Here is a 17085-nt window from a genome sequence, read left to right as displayed (position 1 = left end):
CTGTGCAATCCCAATTGTATTTTTTTTAAACTCTGCTTTGGAATCTGTCTTCCATCCGTCCATTATCCATAACGACTTATCCTGTACAGGGTCGCAGGCAAGCTGGAGCCTATCCCAGCTGACTATGGGTGAGAGGCAGGATACACCTTCGACAAGTCGCCAGGTCATCGCAGGGCTGATACATAGACACAGACAACCATTCACACTCACATTCACACCTATAGTCAATTTAGAGCCACCAATTAACCTAACCACATGTCTTTGAACTGTGGGGGAAACCGGAGGAAATCCACGCAGACACAGGGAGAACATGCAAACTCCACACAGAAAGACTCCTGTCAGCTATGAAGTTTGAACCTGGAACCTTCTTGGCTGTGAGGCAACAGTGCTAACCACTACATCACTGTGCAACCCCAATTGTATTTTTTTAATACAATTGGCAGCACAGTGGTGTAAGTGGTTAGCACAGCAGCCTCACAGCAAGAAGTTTCTGGGTTCGTGGCCCACGGTGGCCTTTCTGTGTGGAGTTTGCATGTTCTCCCTGTGTCTGTGTGGGTTTCCTCCAGGTGCTCCGGTTTCCCCCACAGTCCAAAACATGCGGTTAGGTTAATATGGGACGGCCTTGGGCTGAGGTACCCTTGAGTGAGGCACCTAACTCCCAACTACTCCCCGGGCGCTGTTACCCAGAGCAGTGGGCAGCCATGCTATGTGTGTGTGCGCTCACTGCTCATGTGTGTGTGTTTTCACTGCTTCAGATGGGTTAAATGCAGAGAGGAATTTCACAAGTTCTTCTTCTTCATAAACTCTGCTTTGGTATCTATCTTCCATCCTTTTTTAAAAAAAATAGTATTAATTTGTCAAAAGTGTTTTTTAGTTGGATGTTCAATTTTTGCTTCAGATGTGTTTTGGAATTAGACTACATCTGGATGAAATATCTTTTTTTATTTTGTAAAAAAAAAAGGATATTAATACTGTAGTTATGAAACTTTTAGTTTGAATCTTATAATTTTACATAGAAAAATATAAATTGCCCCCCCCCCTTCAAGGATACAACAATTAGAAATTAGAAAAAAATTATAAATAGATCGGGGTGGCCCGATGGTGTAGTGGTTAGCACTGTCGCCTCACAGCAAGAAGGTCCTGGGTTCGAGCCCAGTGGCCGACAGGGGCCTTTCATGTTCTCCCTATGCGTGGGTTTCCTCTGGGTGCTCCGTTTTCCCCCACAGTCCAAAGACATGCAGGTTAGGTTACCTGGTGCTAAATTGACTGTAGGTGTGAATGTGAGTGTGAATGGTTGTTTGTGTCAGCCCTGCGATGATCTGGCGACTTGTCCAGGGTGTACCCTGCCTCTCGCCCGTAGTCAGCTGGGATAGGCTCCAGCTTGCCTGCGACCCTGTAGAACAGGATAAAGCGGCTAGAGATAATGAGATGAGATAATACAACCCCAATTCCAAAAAAGTTGGGACAAAGTACAAATTGTAAATAAAAATGGAATGCAATGATGTGGAAGTTTCAAAATTCCATATTTTATTCAGAATAGAACATAGATGACATATCAAATGTTTAAACTGAGAAAATGTATCATTTTAAAGAGAAAAATTAGGTGATTTTAAATTTCATGACAACACCACATCTCAAAAAAGTTGGGACAAGGCCATGTTTACCACTGTGAGACATCCTCTTTTCTCTTTACAACAGTCTGTAAACGTCTGGGGACTGAGGAGACAAGTTGCTCAAGTTTAGGGATAGGAATGTTAACCCATTCTTGTCTAATGTAGGATTCTAGTTGCTCAACTGTCTTAGGTCTTTTTTGTCGTATCTTCCGTTTTATGATGCGCCAAATGTTTTCTATGGGTGAAAGATCTGGACTGCAGGCTGGCCAGTTCAGTACCCAGACCCTTCTTCTACACAGCCATGATGCTGTAATTAATGCAGTATGTGGTTTGGCATTGTCATGTTGGAAAATGCAAGGTCTTCCCTGAAAGAGACGTCGTCTGGATGGGAGCATATTTTGCTCTAGAACCTGGATATACCTTTCAGCATTGATGGTGTCTTTCCGGATGTGTAAGCTGCCCATGCCACACGCACTAATGCAACCCCATACCATCAGAGATGCAGGCTTCTGAACTGAGCGCTGATAACAACTTGGGTCATCCTTCTCCTCTTTCGTCCAAATGACACGGCGTCCCTGATTTCCATAAAGAACTTCAAATTTTGATTCGTCTGACCACAGAACAGTTTTCCACTTTGCCACAGTCCATTTTAAATGAGCCTTGGCCCAGAGAAGACGTCTGCGCTTCTGGATCATGTTTAGATACGGCTTCTTCTTTGAACTATAGAGTTTTAGCTGGCAATGGCGGCTGGCACAGTGAATTGTGTTCACAGATAATGTTCTCTAGAAATATTCCTGAGCCCATTTTGTGATTTCCAATACAGAAGCATGCCTGTATGTGATGCAGTGCCATCTAAGGGCCCGAAGATCACGGGCACCCAGTATGGTTTTCCGGCCTTGACCCTTACGCACAGAGATTCTTCCAGATTCTCTGAATCTTTTGATGATATTATGCACTGTAGATGATGATATGTTCAAACTCTTTGCAATTTTACACTGTCGAACTCCTTTCTGATATTGCTCCACTATTTGTCGGCGCAGAATTAGGGGCATTGGTGATCCTCTTCCCATCTTTACTTCTGAGAGCCGCTGCCACTCCAAGATGCTCTTTTTATACCCAGTCATGTTAATGACCTATTGCCAATTGACCTAATGAGTTGCAATTTGGTCCTCCAGATGTTCCTTTTTTGTACCTTTAACTTTTCCAGCCTCTTATTGCCCCTGTCCCAACTTTTTTGAGATGTGTTGCTGTCATGAAATTTCAAATGAGCCAATATTTGGCATGAAATTTCAAAATGTCTCACTTTCGACATTTGATATGTTGTCTATGTTCTATTGTGAATACAATATCAGTTTTTGAGATTTGTAAATTATTGCATTCCGTTTTTATTTACAATTTGTACTTTGTCCCAACTTTTTTGGAATCGGGGTTGTAATTAATAGGGTGGCACGGTGGTGTAGTGGTTAGCACTGTCGCCTCACAGCAAGAAGGTCCTGGGTTCGAGCTCCGTGGCCGGCGAGGGCCTTTCTGTGTGGAGTTTGCATGTTCTCCCCGTGTCCGCGTGGGTTTCCTCCGGGTGCTCCGGTTTCCCCCACAGTCCAAAGACATGCAGGTTAGGTTAACTGGTGACTCTAAATTGAGCGTAGGTGTGAATGTGAGTGTGAATGGTTGTCTGTGTCTATATGTCAGCCCTGTGATGACCTGGCGACTTGTCCAGGGTGTACCCCGCCTTTCGCCCGTAGTCAGCTGGGATAGGCTCCAGCTTGCCCGCGACCCTGTAGAACAGGGTAAAGCGGCTACAGATAATAGACTGACTACTTTGACATCCAACAGGGCAGAAAGAAGGAAAAAAGCTGTAAAGACTTTGAATATCCTGAGGCGCTTTAATATTTTATAACTAATATATAGAAATGTGTATAGTTTATTGTCCTTTTCATGCTGTACCCTCTTCGTATTTAATTTTAAATCAAATTTATGGTTATGTATGTACTGTGTTTCTTAATATGAGAGAGAGAGAAGGATGGAAATTTACTTCCGGGTATTTGGACGCGGCGGATCAACTCGGCGTGTGATTGGCTGTGCGTCAATGCGTCACTGATGATGAAATTAGTGGTTACTTCCTCTTTCCTGAAGATAAGTAAACTAATAGATAAACTATGCCTGGTGTTTAGTTTTAATCATTATTATTCTGTCTGAAATGCGTTAAAAGTAGCAATTTATAGTTTTTTTTACTACAGTTAAAAATATTATTTAAAATATTAATTAAATTTCGCATTAACAGAAAACAGAGTTTGAGTTGTTTGTGGTTCATCATGTCGAGTTTATCTTCCTCTCTGGACTATGCGTCGATTCCAGCCATCGCTCTGAACTACAGTGTGAGAAAAAAACTGGCTCTGTATTTAAACCCAACCAACACAGTGGCAGCAGACTGGACCGAACTCGCCGAGAAAATGGAGTGCACCTACCTGGAGATTAAAAACTACGAGAAGAGCGAGAATCCCACCCGGAAGCTGCTGGAGGACTGGCAGACCCGAGCAGAGGCCACCGTGGGGACACTGCTGTCCTTCCTGGAGCAGGTGGAGAGGAAAGACATCATCTTAGACCTGCAAGCACTTATAGGTCACTTTTACTTCTTTCTGTTCATGCACAGAACTCAACCCAGCCTCGTGGTTTAGTAGAACATGACCTCAAACATCATAAACATCACAATCAGGGATCCATTTTTGCTGATAACGTGTTATGAGCCATCAGAAAGCAAGGGCAGACTTAGACTTGGCTTAGTCATAGACTTAGACTAGACTTAGACAACCTTTATTGCCATTCAGTATGCAACAAGTGTACACCGAACGAAATTTTGTTGCAATTTGGCTCAGCACAGAAATAAATATGAAGTGTATTAAATTAAATTAAATTATGCAGCAGAAGAAATAGTATAAAGTGACCTGTGGAATTAGGAATGTTCAAGTTATAAATACAACCCCTGGCAAAAAAATATGGAATCACTCTTCTTGGAGGATGTTCATTCAGCTGTTTTACTTTGTAGCAAAAAAAAAAAAAAATCAATCAGAGATATGACACAAAATTGTTTAATTTAACAGCTGAACGTTCTGGCTTTGTAAAATATACCTCAAAATGATATGAAATTGTTGTAATTAATGGCACATTTTTTTAAAGATCAAGTAGAAGAAAAAATTATGGAATCACTCAATGATGAGGAAAAAATTATGGAATCAAGCTATAACTTGCATTTCTAAAACAAATATCCGCACAAGCCTAAGGTGGGGTTTACATTAGACCGTATCAGCGGATCATCAGATTAACGTTTTTAAAGCGATTCGCGTGCACACAGCAACGCCAATACACGATTCGCGTGCACACAGCAACGCCAATACACGGATACGCTCGGCTCCGCAGGCATCCTGCGCTCCAAATCACTCCGCCCTGAACAGCGAGTGCCCTCTGGAGGGTGCGCACTCCGGCCCTGCGCAGCTCACAGAGCGCGCGAGTGAAGCGCACGAGCAGTGATTCGGGACAAATAGCAGGAAGTGAAAGTCCGCGCCGTTTTTCAGCAGTCACGTCACATGACCAACGTGGCATGACCAACGCCAGCGAATCAGGAAGGTGGACGTCACAGTGACGTTGTCCAATGATGACGTCAGCTAGAGCTCAGCACAGCGTATCCTCGTTCCTCAATGTTTACACAGCACCGGATCAGATACGTAATGGATTGAATACGTGGGCCCTGGCGGATTCAAGTTGTTCCGCCTGTGGAGTCATTTCCCGGCGTTTTAATGTGAACGGACAGTGCATCCGCGATGAAAACGAGACGGATACGGTCTAATGTAAACACCACCTAAATGTGCAAATTAGTCTGCAGTTAAAAGAGAGCGCTTGTAGACCTGAATGAGCTGCTGCACCTGGCTGATTGACAGAAAACATGGCCCCAACAAGAGAGCTGTCAGTTGAAACAATGGAAAGGATTATAAAACTCCTTAAAGAAGGTAATTCAACACGGAGTGTGGTAAAAGATGTTGGGTGTTTCCAGTCAGCTGTGTCTAAAATTTGGAGCGAGTACAAACAAAATGGGAAGGTTGTAAAAGGGAAACATACAGGTAGACCAAAGCGTCAGGACAGGAAACTCAAAGCAAGATGCCTTGAAAATAGACAATGCACAAGAAAAGAAATGAAAAACAAACGGGCAGAAACAGGAGTCAATGTTTGTGACCAAAATGTAAGAAATCGGCTGAAGGAAATGGGGTTTACATACAGAAAAGCCAAACGTTAAACACCTAAACAGAAGAAAACAAGGTTGCAGAGGGGTTAAAGAGAAGGAGTCGTGGACTGTGGGTGATCAGATGAAAGTTATATTCAGTGATGAATCATGAATCTGCATTGGCCAAGGAGATGATGCTGGAACTTTTGTTTGGTGCTGTTCCAATGAAACATATAAAGATGACTGCCTGAAGAAAACAAGCAAATTTCCACAGTCATTGATGATCTGGGGTTGGATGTCCGGTAAAGGACCTGGGCAGATGGCGGTCATTACCTCTACAGTAAATGCACAGGTGTACATTGAAATTTTGGACACTTTTCTCATTCCATCAATCAAAAGTACTTTTGGTGGTGATGAAGTCATTTTTCAGGATGATAAAGCATCTTGCTACAGAGCAAAGAGCATTAAAACTTTTCTTCAGGAAAGGCAGATCAACTCAATGGCATGGCCAGCAAACAGTCTGGATCTCAATCCAATTGAAAATATATGGTGGAAATTGGGGGGGGGGAAAAAAGTCCATGACGAGGCTCCATCCTGCAAAGCTGATCTGTCAGCTGCTATACGAGAAAGTTGGAACCTGACTGATAAAGAATATTGTTTTTCATTAGTGAAGTCCACGCCTCAAAGAATTCAAGCTGTCATAAAAGCCAGAGGAGGTACAGCAAAGTACTAATTGTGATTTATTTATTTATTTATTTATGATTCCATAATTTTTTCCTCATCGAGTGATTCCATAATTTTTTCTTCTACTTGATCTTGAAAAAAATGTGCCATTAATTACAAAAAATTAATTTAATTTTTTGAGGTATATTTTACAAAGCTAGAATGTTCAGCTATTAAATTAAATAATTTTGTGTCATATCTGTTTTTTTTTTTTTTTGTGCTACAAAGTAAAACAGCTGAATTAACATCCTCCAGGAGTAGTGATTCCATATTTTTTGCCAGGGGTTGTAGAAGTTTGGGTTTGGAGTTCAGCAGTCTGGTGACCTGGGGGAAGAAGCTGTTCCAGAACCTGGTGGTCCTGCCCCGAATGCTGCGGAACCTCTTTCCAGAGGCCAGAGGGGAGAACAGTCTATAGTGAGGGTGTGAGGGGTCACTGATGATGTTTCTGACTCAAGACATGCAACGCCTTGGTTAGGGTGCATCAGTTGCCCCCTAAAAATGAAAAGTTCCTTCGATCATGATGCATTTTTGTTTTTATGTTCCTTTTGGTAAGAAAACACACTGGGTGAAATATTTTGACAAAATTCAAAAGTTTAATGGTGGCACCAGGAGCTCAAAGTTATGGAAAAAGCTGCTATTTTATGACAAAACTTCGATCACTTTTTTCATGAAACATTATGGCACCTTATAGAGTATACCAAATATCTTACACATTTTTAGTACATATTCTAAATATATTATCAAGCACAGTTTGAGTTTTAGCTGTTCATTGAATCATTGTTCAACTACTTTTAAACAATACAAATGTATTATGAATCACATTAATGCTTCTCAATCCCTTGCAAAGGTTCTTAACATGATCTCTGGCTCACAAGAAATCAATAAATGGAGTCCAACATTGTGATTCAAACCTTACGCGAAAACATAAAATAAGCGTTTTTTGGTAAAAAATGAACCTCATGGTGCCACCATTAGACTTTTGAATATGGTCAAAAAATTGTACAGGATGTCTTTATTGGTGAAAAGGAACACCTAAACAAAAATGCATCAGATTTTATGAAAGTGAGGGCAACTGATGCACCCTAGCCTTGGTGCAATGTCCTGAATGGAGGGAAGAGAAGAAAATCCCAATGATTTTCTCTGCTGTCCTCACCACTCTCCTCATGTTCTTCTAGTCAGAGGCAATGGTGCTTCTGTAGAATGTAGTGAGGATGGGCAGGGACAGGTGGGCTCTTCTCATCCTACGCAGGAAGTGCAGACGCTACTGTGCCTTCTTGACCAGTGACGCGGTGTTGTCTGTGATGTGCACCCCTAGGAACTTGATGCTATTGACCACCTCCACGGCCGTGTTGTTGACGAGAAGTGGAGCGTGGCTGGGTTGGTTTTTCCTGAAGTCAACAATGATCTCTTGAGTTTTGTCCATGTTCAAGATCAGGTTGTTTTCCTTGCACCAACCCACCAACTCCGCTGTACCAGATGTTGCAAAGTATTCTGTCGACACATCCATCATGACTCAACAGGTTTCGAGTCATTTCCTATGACTTTATTGATGATATCTGAAAAATGTGTGAATTGACATGTTCTGGTGGGTCAAATTAAAAACAGTCATTGTGTATACAGTCAACGAATGGTCACGTAAAATCTACAGTGGTGATGGTGAAATTCTTACTGTTCGTTTTGCAGGTTATTTGAAGGTGCTACGACATCTGAGGCCAAAGTTATGGACCAAAGACTGACTTCATATCCTCGTTGACACTTTGTTTTTCGCTGCCTTACTCGGTCATTGCCTAAGTAAAAAAAAAAAACATAATAAATGTTTCACTTTAGGTTTAAAGTAAGTAAACTTCTTTGGAATATCAACTGTTATTGAGAAAAAAAGGTTTATGGGCACACCGTGTTTCTGTCACGATCAAGTAAAGAATTCACCTAAATTTCTGTAAATCCGTGACAACCCAATTTCATATCCTCGTGAAATAACGAAGGACTTGGTTTCAGTTATATAACTTTTGAATAGAGCTATGAGAGCTATGTTCATTGAGTATCCAAAGTTTCAGGAAATAAAATTATTTCCCTGGTAATTACAAGGCACCGTGTGGGTTTCCTCCGGGTGCTCCGGTTTCCCCCACAGTCCAAAGACATGCAGGTTAGGTTAACTGGTGGCTCTAAATTGAGCGTAGGTGTGAATGTGAATGTGAATGGTTGTCTGTGTCTATGTGTCAGCCCTGTGATGACCTGGCGACTTGTCCAGGGTGTACCCCGCCTTTCGCCCGTAGTCAGCTGGGATAGGCTCCAGCTTGCCTGCGACCATGTAGAACAGGATAAAGCGGCTAGAGATAATGAGATGAGATGAATTACAAGGCAGATACTTGAAATGTAAGTCCGTGACACTTAACATTGTCATGTCTGGAAATCTGATTGTATTGAAGATTTCAGATACCATAAAATACTTCATGAAAGGACTTGAACTATGGCCTTTTACAGTTTGCAGCCTAAATTCAAACCTTTTATACAGGAAAATAACTACAATCTTACACGTCTGCTAAAAAACACACAAAACTTCACTGAATGTGATTTGAGATACAAATCCAGCCCTGCACTCTGTTTTATCTTGGATATTTCAGATGATATATTTAGAATAGTATACGGATGTGTGTGATACTTATTGCTAAGGGCTAAATGTGTCACGGACTTACATTGCTACAGAATCACAGCGTGGAAGTTTAGTGCCACTAAATAATAATTTCATAATGATTTCAAGCAAGCGAACACGCATTTAATATACATTGTAGAAACAGGAAGGCAATGACCGAGTATTATAGCCTGGCAAGCCAGACTAAATGTGAATATTTAGTCTGGCCTCGATCCGTAGACGTTTCCGAAGCGGGTAGGAGGAACAAACCGCTGTCTTTGAAACTGTCTCTGTGCGCATAGGCCAACGCTCTGACCAATCAGTGCAACAGTGACTGTGACGTAGTCAGAGCGACAGAAAGCAGTGGGGGAGACCTTGAAATAAATAATTTTTCAAAATGCGTATTAATTAATAAACAGGTTCTAGATATTAAGAAGTTTGGAGATAATGACCACAAGTTTGGAGTCTGTACCACATACACTCTTTTTTTTTTTTTTTTTTTTCCAAGTGTTTTTCAAGGGTTTGCTTAAACTGTGTTTGAGAGTTTTTATTTAGTGGTGTTTGGTGAAATAATTTCCCTTAAATTTAAAATAACGGGAAAATAAGAAACAATCAAAAAGTAATGTTTCAAAGCTGTTTATTAATTCTTCGTACTGCACAAACTAGCCCCATCCTTTTGGCTACGAGCGGAGCCAGCTGGTAGATCAGACTTTTGCCATAGCCGGTCGGCAAAACAGCGAAAACGTCCTTCTTGAAAAGGAATGAGCGGAGAGCCTCTTCCTGCTCGTGTTTCAACGAAAACTCCAAGTCTAAGGCCAAGTTTACATTAGACCGTATCTGTCTCGTTTTCTTCGCGGATGCACTGTCCGTTTACATTAAAATGCCTGGAAACGCCGGGAAACGGGAATCCGCCAGCGTCCACGTATTCAATCCAGATCGTGTCAGCTCCGGTGCTGTGTAAACATTGAGAGTACGCGGATACGCTGTGCCGAGCTCTAGCTGGCGTCGTCATTGGACAACGTCACTGTGACATCCACCTTCCTGATTCGCTGGCGTTGGTCATGTGACGCGACTGCTGAAAAACGGCGCGGACTTCCGCCTTGTATCACCTTTCATTAAAGAGTATAAAAGTATGAAAATACTGCAAATACTGATGCAAATACTGCCCATTGTGTAGTTATGATTGTCTTTAGGCTTGCCATCCTTCCACTTGCAAGTGGTAAGTGACGCGCATGCCCGACATGCACTGAGATCACACACACAGCGGCTCAGTCCCGAATCACTGCTTGTGCACTTCACTCGCGCGCTCTGTGAGCTGCACAGGGCCGGAGTGCGCACCCTCCAGAGGGCACTCGCTGTTCAGGGCGGAGTGATTTGGAGCGCAGGATGCCTGCGGAGCCGAGCGTATCCGTGTATTGGCGTTACTGTGTGCACGCTAATCGTGTATTGGCGTTGCTGTGTGCACGCTAATCGTTTTAAAAACGTTAATCTGATGATCCGCTGATGCGGTCTAATGTAAACCCCACCTAATTCTTCTAAAACTGATTCCAAAGCGGAGTCAAACGCGCGCTGTTCACTAGCCGTAGCCATCTTTCCTGCTGTGCTTTCTCCAGTGTCGCGCAGCTTTGTTGTCACTCCTGCAAAAGCCCGCCCAAAGAATCCAAACAAAAACCTTGCGTTGTGATTGGCGGGCACGATTTGATGCCCGGGGTGTTTTTGTTTATATGGTGCGAGGCTAGACCCATTCGCTAGGCAAAAATATTTTTGGCCGCTAGGCGGGTGGGTCTAGTTTACTAGGCTACGAGTATTGGCAAAGTATAACAAAGGATTTATACTGATGTATTTTTAATCAAATATTGTAAAAAATGGAACATAAAACATCAGCAGAAAGAAGATGCAAGTACGGTGAGAGGATACGACAGGATCCACAAAAACTGGAGTTATTGAGGGGAAAGTACAAAGAACGCAACGAAATCAATAACGAAGGCGGCTTCTATGAGAGAGAAAAATAGGGTTGGGGTTGATTATATAAACAATTAATTTGTAAGTCCGTGACACACCTAAATTTGCATTCATTCAAATGGTTCTACAAAAACAAAAAGTTTTGGCGTACAACAACTTTAACATTTTGTTAGTCATTACTTCCCAGATGCATCAAAAGTTAAATCATTATTCCATAACTAACTTGCAGTTTTGACCTCGGTGACCCTAAAATGGATCCCTGATTGTGACCAGGATGAAACGTACTCACTGGCACACCTGTTATCTCATCAACCAATCACGTGGTAGTAGCACAATGCATAAAATCATCCAGATACAAATACAGGTTCAGTTCGAGTTCACATCAGACATCAGAATGGAGAAAAAGTGTCATCGCTTCTGAGACTTTAACTGTTGTTGTTGGTCTGTGTATTTAAGAATCCGCTGATTTCCTGTTATTTTCACACCTGACACACACTAGAGTTTACACAGAATGGTGTGAAAAACAAACAACATCCTGTGAGCGGAGTGAAACACCTTTTTCATGTGGGAGATGGAGTTGTGAGGTAGAAGGAAAAGAGGAAGCGCAAAGATGAGATTTATGGATGTGGAAAAGGAGGACATGAGGACGGTTGGTGCGACAGAAGATGATACAGAGGACAGGATGAGATGGAGGGGCACTATCTGCTGTGGGGAGCCCGAACAGGAACAGCCAGAAGAAGAAGATGATCAGAGGAGGTCTGAGCTGCCAGGAAGACTATAGTCACTCAAATAATCACTTTTTACAACCGTGGTGAGCAGAAAGGCATCTCAACCCATTGAAAATTGATGTGGATGAGCTCCAACAGCAGAAGACCACTTTGGGTTCCACTCCAGTCGACCAAAAACAAGAATCTAAGGCAATCATGGGTATAGACTCGCTGAACCTGGAACTCAAAAGACTAGGTGATTTAAAAAAAATAATAATAATAATAATTTTTCTTCCCCCCCCCCCCCCCCCCCCCCCAAAAAAAAACCTTCAACAGTCTACTTTGGATGAGTCTGTGCCCACGATACCTTGATAGCTTCAGATTCCTGTTCTTGGCTGCAGGAGTGGAACCCAGTGTGGTGTTCTGCTGTTGCATGCTGAGATGCTTTTCTGCTCACCACAACTGTAAAGAGTTGCTATGAGTTGCTATATCCTTCCTGGCAGCTCGAACCAATCTGGCTATTTTCCTCTGACCTCTCTTATCAACAAGGCGTTTGTTTCCACCCACAGAACTGTCGCTCACTCACGCAGTGTTTTTTGTTTTTTGCACCATTCTGTGTAAACTCTACAGACTGTTATGTGTGAAAACCCCAGGAGATCAGCAGTTTCTGAAATACTCAAACCAGTCCATCTGGCACCATAATAAGGAAGCGTCTTCCCTTCTGTGTGCAGATGACGACTGCAGGAAGTATTTAGAGAGGCAAAAGGAGCTTCCTGTTCAGGTGCCCGAGGTGGACAGCAGGCTCCAGGATCGAGGCATCACCGTAAATGACAGTGAGTAATTTCATCACAATGCAGTGATGTTTCGTTGGAGATCACGTGACGTGTCACCAGACTTCCGTAGACATGGCGTGATAGCGGTAGATAGTGGTTTCCTCTGATACAAACTCAATCAGAAGTGTGCTTTGAGAAGACTCTGTGGAAAATGTTGTGGAAATGGTTTTAATTTGTGTACTTCCATGTCCTGATCCTGTGTTCAGGTCACATGCCGGAGATGTTTGACGCCTTTATTTGCTACTGCCAGAGCGACTTCCAGTTTGTCCATGAGATGATCAGACAGCTGGAGCAGACCGAGTACAATCTGAAGCTGTGTGTGTTTGACCGAGACGTCCTGCCCGGGACGTGCGTCTGGACCATCACGAGCGAGCTCATCGAGAAAAGGCAAGGCTGACGAGGAGGCTTCATGTCCAGACTCTGGAACTCATTTGGTATAATAAAATGGACGAGATGTCGAGAAATCCTGACATTTTGTTTTGTAGGTGCAAGAGGATGGTGGTCGTCATTTCTGATGATTACTTGGACAGCGATGCTTGTGACTTCCAGACTAAATTTGCCCTCAGCCTCTGCCCAGGTCTGTTGAAATAAAATAAATTTCCAAGACATGTAGTTACACACAGACCACAGCGACAGTTTTTCATCTATAGTGCTTTGCGGTAGCTTATATCCGTTAAAATAGAAGTAAACATGCCTCATGGAAACTTCCTGTGGCTGATGACCACTACCTGCCATGCTTTAACGCAGGGGTTTTCAAAGTGTGGGAGAGTCAGCCCCCCCTCAGAGAGCAAATAAACAACAGCGCCCCCCTTACAATTTTTGTTGTTGCTATACTTAATGTTCCATTCGTATTTAAAAAAAAAAAAATGGTTGTTGTACACATTTTAATTTTTTTTCTTTTACACATTTTAAACATCTGTGCTTTTTAAAAAATATTTTTTTACACATTTTAAACATATGAGCTTTATTAAAACATCTTTTTTTTTACACGTTTTAACCATATGAGCTTTATTAAAACATCTTTTTTTTGTACACATTTTAAACATCTGTGCTTTTTAAAAATCTTTTTTTTTTACACATTTTAAACATATGAGCTTTATTAAAACATTTTTTTTTTACACATTTTAAACATCTGTGCTTTTTTTTTTTTTTTTAAACATCTTGTTTTACACGTTTTAAACATCTCCTAGCATCGTTAGCTAGCACCTCTTGGCAGACAACACACTATGGCAGTGGAGCATCTTCAGATCCAGTCCATGAAAATCCAAACTTTAAATAATCGTGGTCGTACTTCCTTCTTTTTTTGCTTGGCCCAGACTCTGTCTCCTCACTCACTGGAGCTTTAGGCACTAAAAATTGATCCATTTTGTCTCTGGCAAAGGCTAGCTGAAGTTCGCTAAATGTTCGCAATAGTAACTTATTCTGGCTTATTTTTCCTCACGTTCCCCCACCCCCCACCCACCCCCGAAGAACTCTGGCGCCCCCTAGGGGAGGCGCGCCCCACACTTTGAAAAGCCCTGCTTTAACGTCTAATTTCTTTTTCCCCCACGCAGGGGCACGGACCAAACGGCTGATTCCTGTGGTTTACAAGTCCATGAAGAAGCCATTTCCCAGCATCCTGCGCTTCCTGACAGTGTGTGACTACACCAGGCCGTGCACACAGTCCTGGTTCTGGGTTCGACTGGCCAAAGCCTTGTCCCTGTCCTGAACACGGGACGTCCAGCTCGCTGACTGCCACAACTGTTTAACTGTTGCCGCCCTGCTATCCTTTATATCCTGAACATTTCTGGCTACAGTTATTACCACAGTAATAATGCGTTTTCATTTTCAATCCTGATTCATTTGCTGCAAAAGTCTCAGCTGTTACCGAATTGCTGCCTTAGTTTAGTTATTGAAGTAAAACACTGTGTACGTTATTACATTAAACAATGCATTTTAAATAAAAAAATAATAATTACAAGAACAGGAATTGGGGAGGAGGGACTTCACACTTTTCCTTAAGCCACGCCTACTTGCGTTTTTAATTTTAAATACAAATTCAGATACGATTATTTGGAGCACAAAACACCACATAGTGGTCAAAAGTATGTGGACACCTGACCATCCCATTCCCAAACTATGTGCATTAATATGGAGTTTTATGTATGTTTTAATTTGTTTATATTACATGCATACATTGAGTGCAATGTTTATTTTTTTTTATTTGTTACCATCAGTTCCTAACTTGACTTTAGGGAATAATTTCAGAAAAATAGCTTCTCGTACATTCTACAGATATAGATGATATATTTTTATGGTATATTTAAACTTCAAATGTCATTCAGCTGAAACATTTATAGACAGTTTTATGAGCGCTTTTTTTTTTTTTTTTTTTACATCAGGAAGAATGTGAGATTTTCTGAAAAATACCAGATTACAGAGTAACATCATCCAACATCCTTTCCACAGAAGGAGTGTAAAATTATGTAAAAGTTTTCTAGCAGTAAATAACAGGAGAAATGATGCTTCGTCAAGAAAGTACAGATTTATGGTTTAAGCAGTATTTATAAGAATCTGTCTGATTTCAGAGCAGCATTTTTTTGCATTTCGTACAGCTTTAGCTTTTTTTTTTTTGAATAGTTATACATACATCATATGCACTTGATTTGTACCAGGCACAGAAAACTGTAATCCTTACTGAAATTCATTTCACTCTTAAGATATTCTATTAGTGTGTAGAAAATATATAAGAAATAGAATGATTTTTTTTCTTCTGTCCTTCAAGCGCTTGCTTTATTGCTGATACGAAAACGTCGTAATTATCAGTGTACTCGTATAAAACCAGAGTTTCGTCACCTTTTTTATTTAATCCATCAGAAATATTTGATGCCTTTTGTATTCTGTTTACCTGGACCCTTTCTTAATAAAAAAAAAGTGTTGTACAAACAAATACTTGCTGTTGTTATTATTATAACAGGAATAACCAGCATACTGACTCCAAAATAAAGATATAGGTTGTAAATTAAGAATTAACAAAATATAACAAGAAATTGTTATTAATACAGTATTAAGCACTAAAGACTGGTTCAAGTGCTACTGCAGTCTTTTTACTGCATTGTGGATGCAGGCAATTGTTATTGCATCATAAAACATACGAGCCAATCAGATTCCAGTATGCAAATGTGGGCTATGTAAGCCCAGGAGACGGGGAAAACGATTGTGAGCACGTGGAGGTTTTCTAATTTGCATATTCACAGAATTTTGATGTATTAATGTAAATAAAAATGTGGACACTAATGTAACTTTATGTTGTCTAAAAAAAAAAGCCATTTAATTGAGCAAATGACTCCAGATCTAAGAAGCATCAGAACCTAGCCTGGCAAGCCAGACTAAATGTGAATATTTAGTCTGGCCTCGATCCGTAGACATTTCCGAAGCGGGTAGGAGGAACAAACCGCTGTCTTTCAAACTGTCTCTGTGCGTATAGACCAACGCTCTGACCAATCAGCGCAACAGTGACTGTGACGTAGTCAGAGCGACAGAAAGCAGTGGGGGAGACCTTGAAATAAATAATTTTTCAAAATGTGTATTAATTAATAAACAGGTTCTAGATATTAAGAAGTTTGGAGATAATGACCACAAGTTTGGAGTCTGTACCACATACACATTTTTTTCCAAGTGTTTTTCAAGTGTTTGCTTAAACTGTTTTTGAGAGTTTTTATTTAGTGGTGTTTGGTGAAATAATTTCCCTTAAATTTAAAATAACGGGAAAATAAGAAACAATCAAAAAGTAATGTTTCAAAGCTGTTTATTAATTCTTCGTACTGCACAAACTAGCCCCATCCTTTTGGCTACGAGCGGAGCCAGCTGGTAGATCAGACTTTTGCCATAGCCGGTCGGCAAAACAGCGAAAACGTCCTTCTTGAAAAGGAATGAGCGGAGAGCCTCTTCCTGCTCATGTTTCAACGAAAACTCCAAGTCTAATTCTTCTAAAACTGATTCCAAAGCGGAGTCAAACGCGCGCTGTTCACTAGCCCGTAGCCATCTTTCCTGCTGTGCTTTCTCCAGTGTCGCGCAGCTTTGTCGTCACTCCTGCAAAAGCCCGCCCAAAGAATCCAAACAAAAACCTTGCGTTGTGATTGGCGGGCACGATTTGATGCCCGGGGTGTTTTTGTTGATATGGTGCGAGGCTAGACCCATTCTTTAGGCAAAAAATATTTTTGGCTGCTAGGCGGTTGGGTCTAGTTTACTAGGCTAATCAGAACCTTGAGGATCAGCAGATACCGATACACGCCTGATATTGTTTTTAAAGAAATTTGCTAAGCTTTCAAAAAATGAATTGAAGCAATACATAGTTAAACTCGTAATAAAAAAAACATAAAGCTTATTTAAAAAAAAAAAGTGTTTTCCTTGATATCCGATTCAC

The 17085-nt window shown here is 41.3% G+C and overlaps 1 protein-coding gene across 1 annotated transcript; it reads left to right on the top strand.

Moving 5' to 3' along the window:
* Positions 1 to 3739: 3739 nt before the first annotated feature.
* myd88 (MYD88 innate immune signal transduction adaptor) lies at positions 3740 to 15609 on the top strand. Its single transcript, XM_060899878.1, has 5 exons — positions 3740 to 4232; positions 12579 to 12680; positions 12887 to 13067; positions 13166 to 13257; positions 14234 to 15609. Exons 1-5 carry the CDS (start codon positions 3926 to 3928, stop codon positions 14386 to 14388), a joined length of 837 nt encoding a protein of 278 aa, XP_060755861.1. The 5' UTR covers positions 3740 to 3925; the 3' UTR covers positions 14389 to 15609.
* Positions 15610 to 17085: the final 1476 nt, after the last annotated feature.

The sequence above is a fragment of the Neoarius graeffei genome, chromosome 19, assembly GCF_027579695.1.
Source record: "Neoarius graeffei isolate fNeoGra1 chromosome 19, fNeoGra1.pri, whole genome shotgun sequence".
NCBI lineage: Eukaryota > Metazoa > Chordata > Actinopteri > Siluriformes > Ariidae > Neoarius > Neoarius graeffei.
The sequence above is the reverse complement of the archived record's forward strand: the minus strand, read 5'-3'. Positions and strand labels throughout refer to the sequence as shown.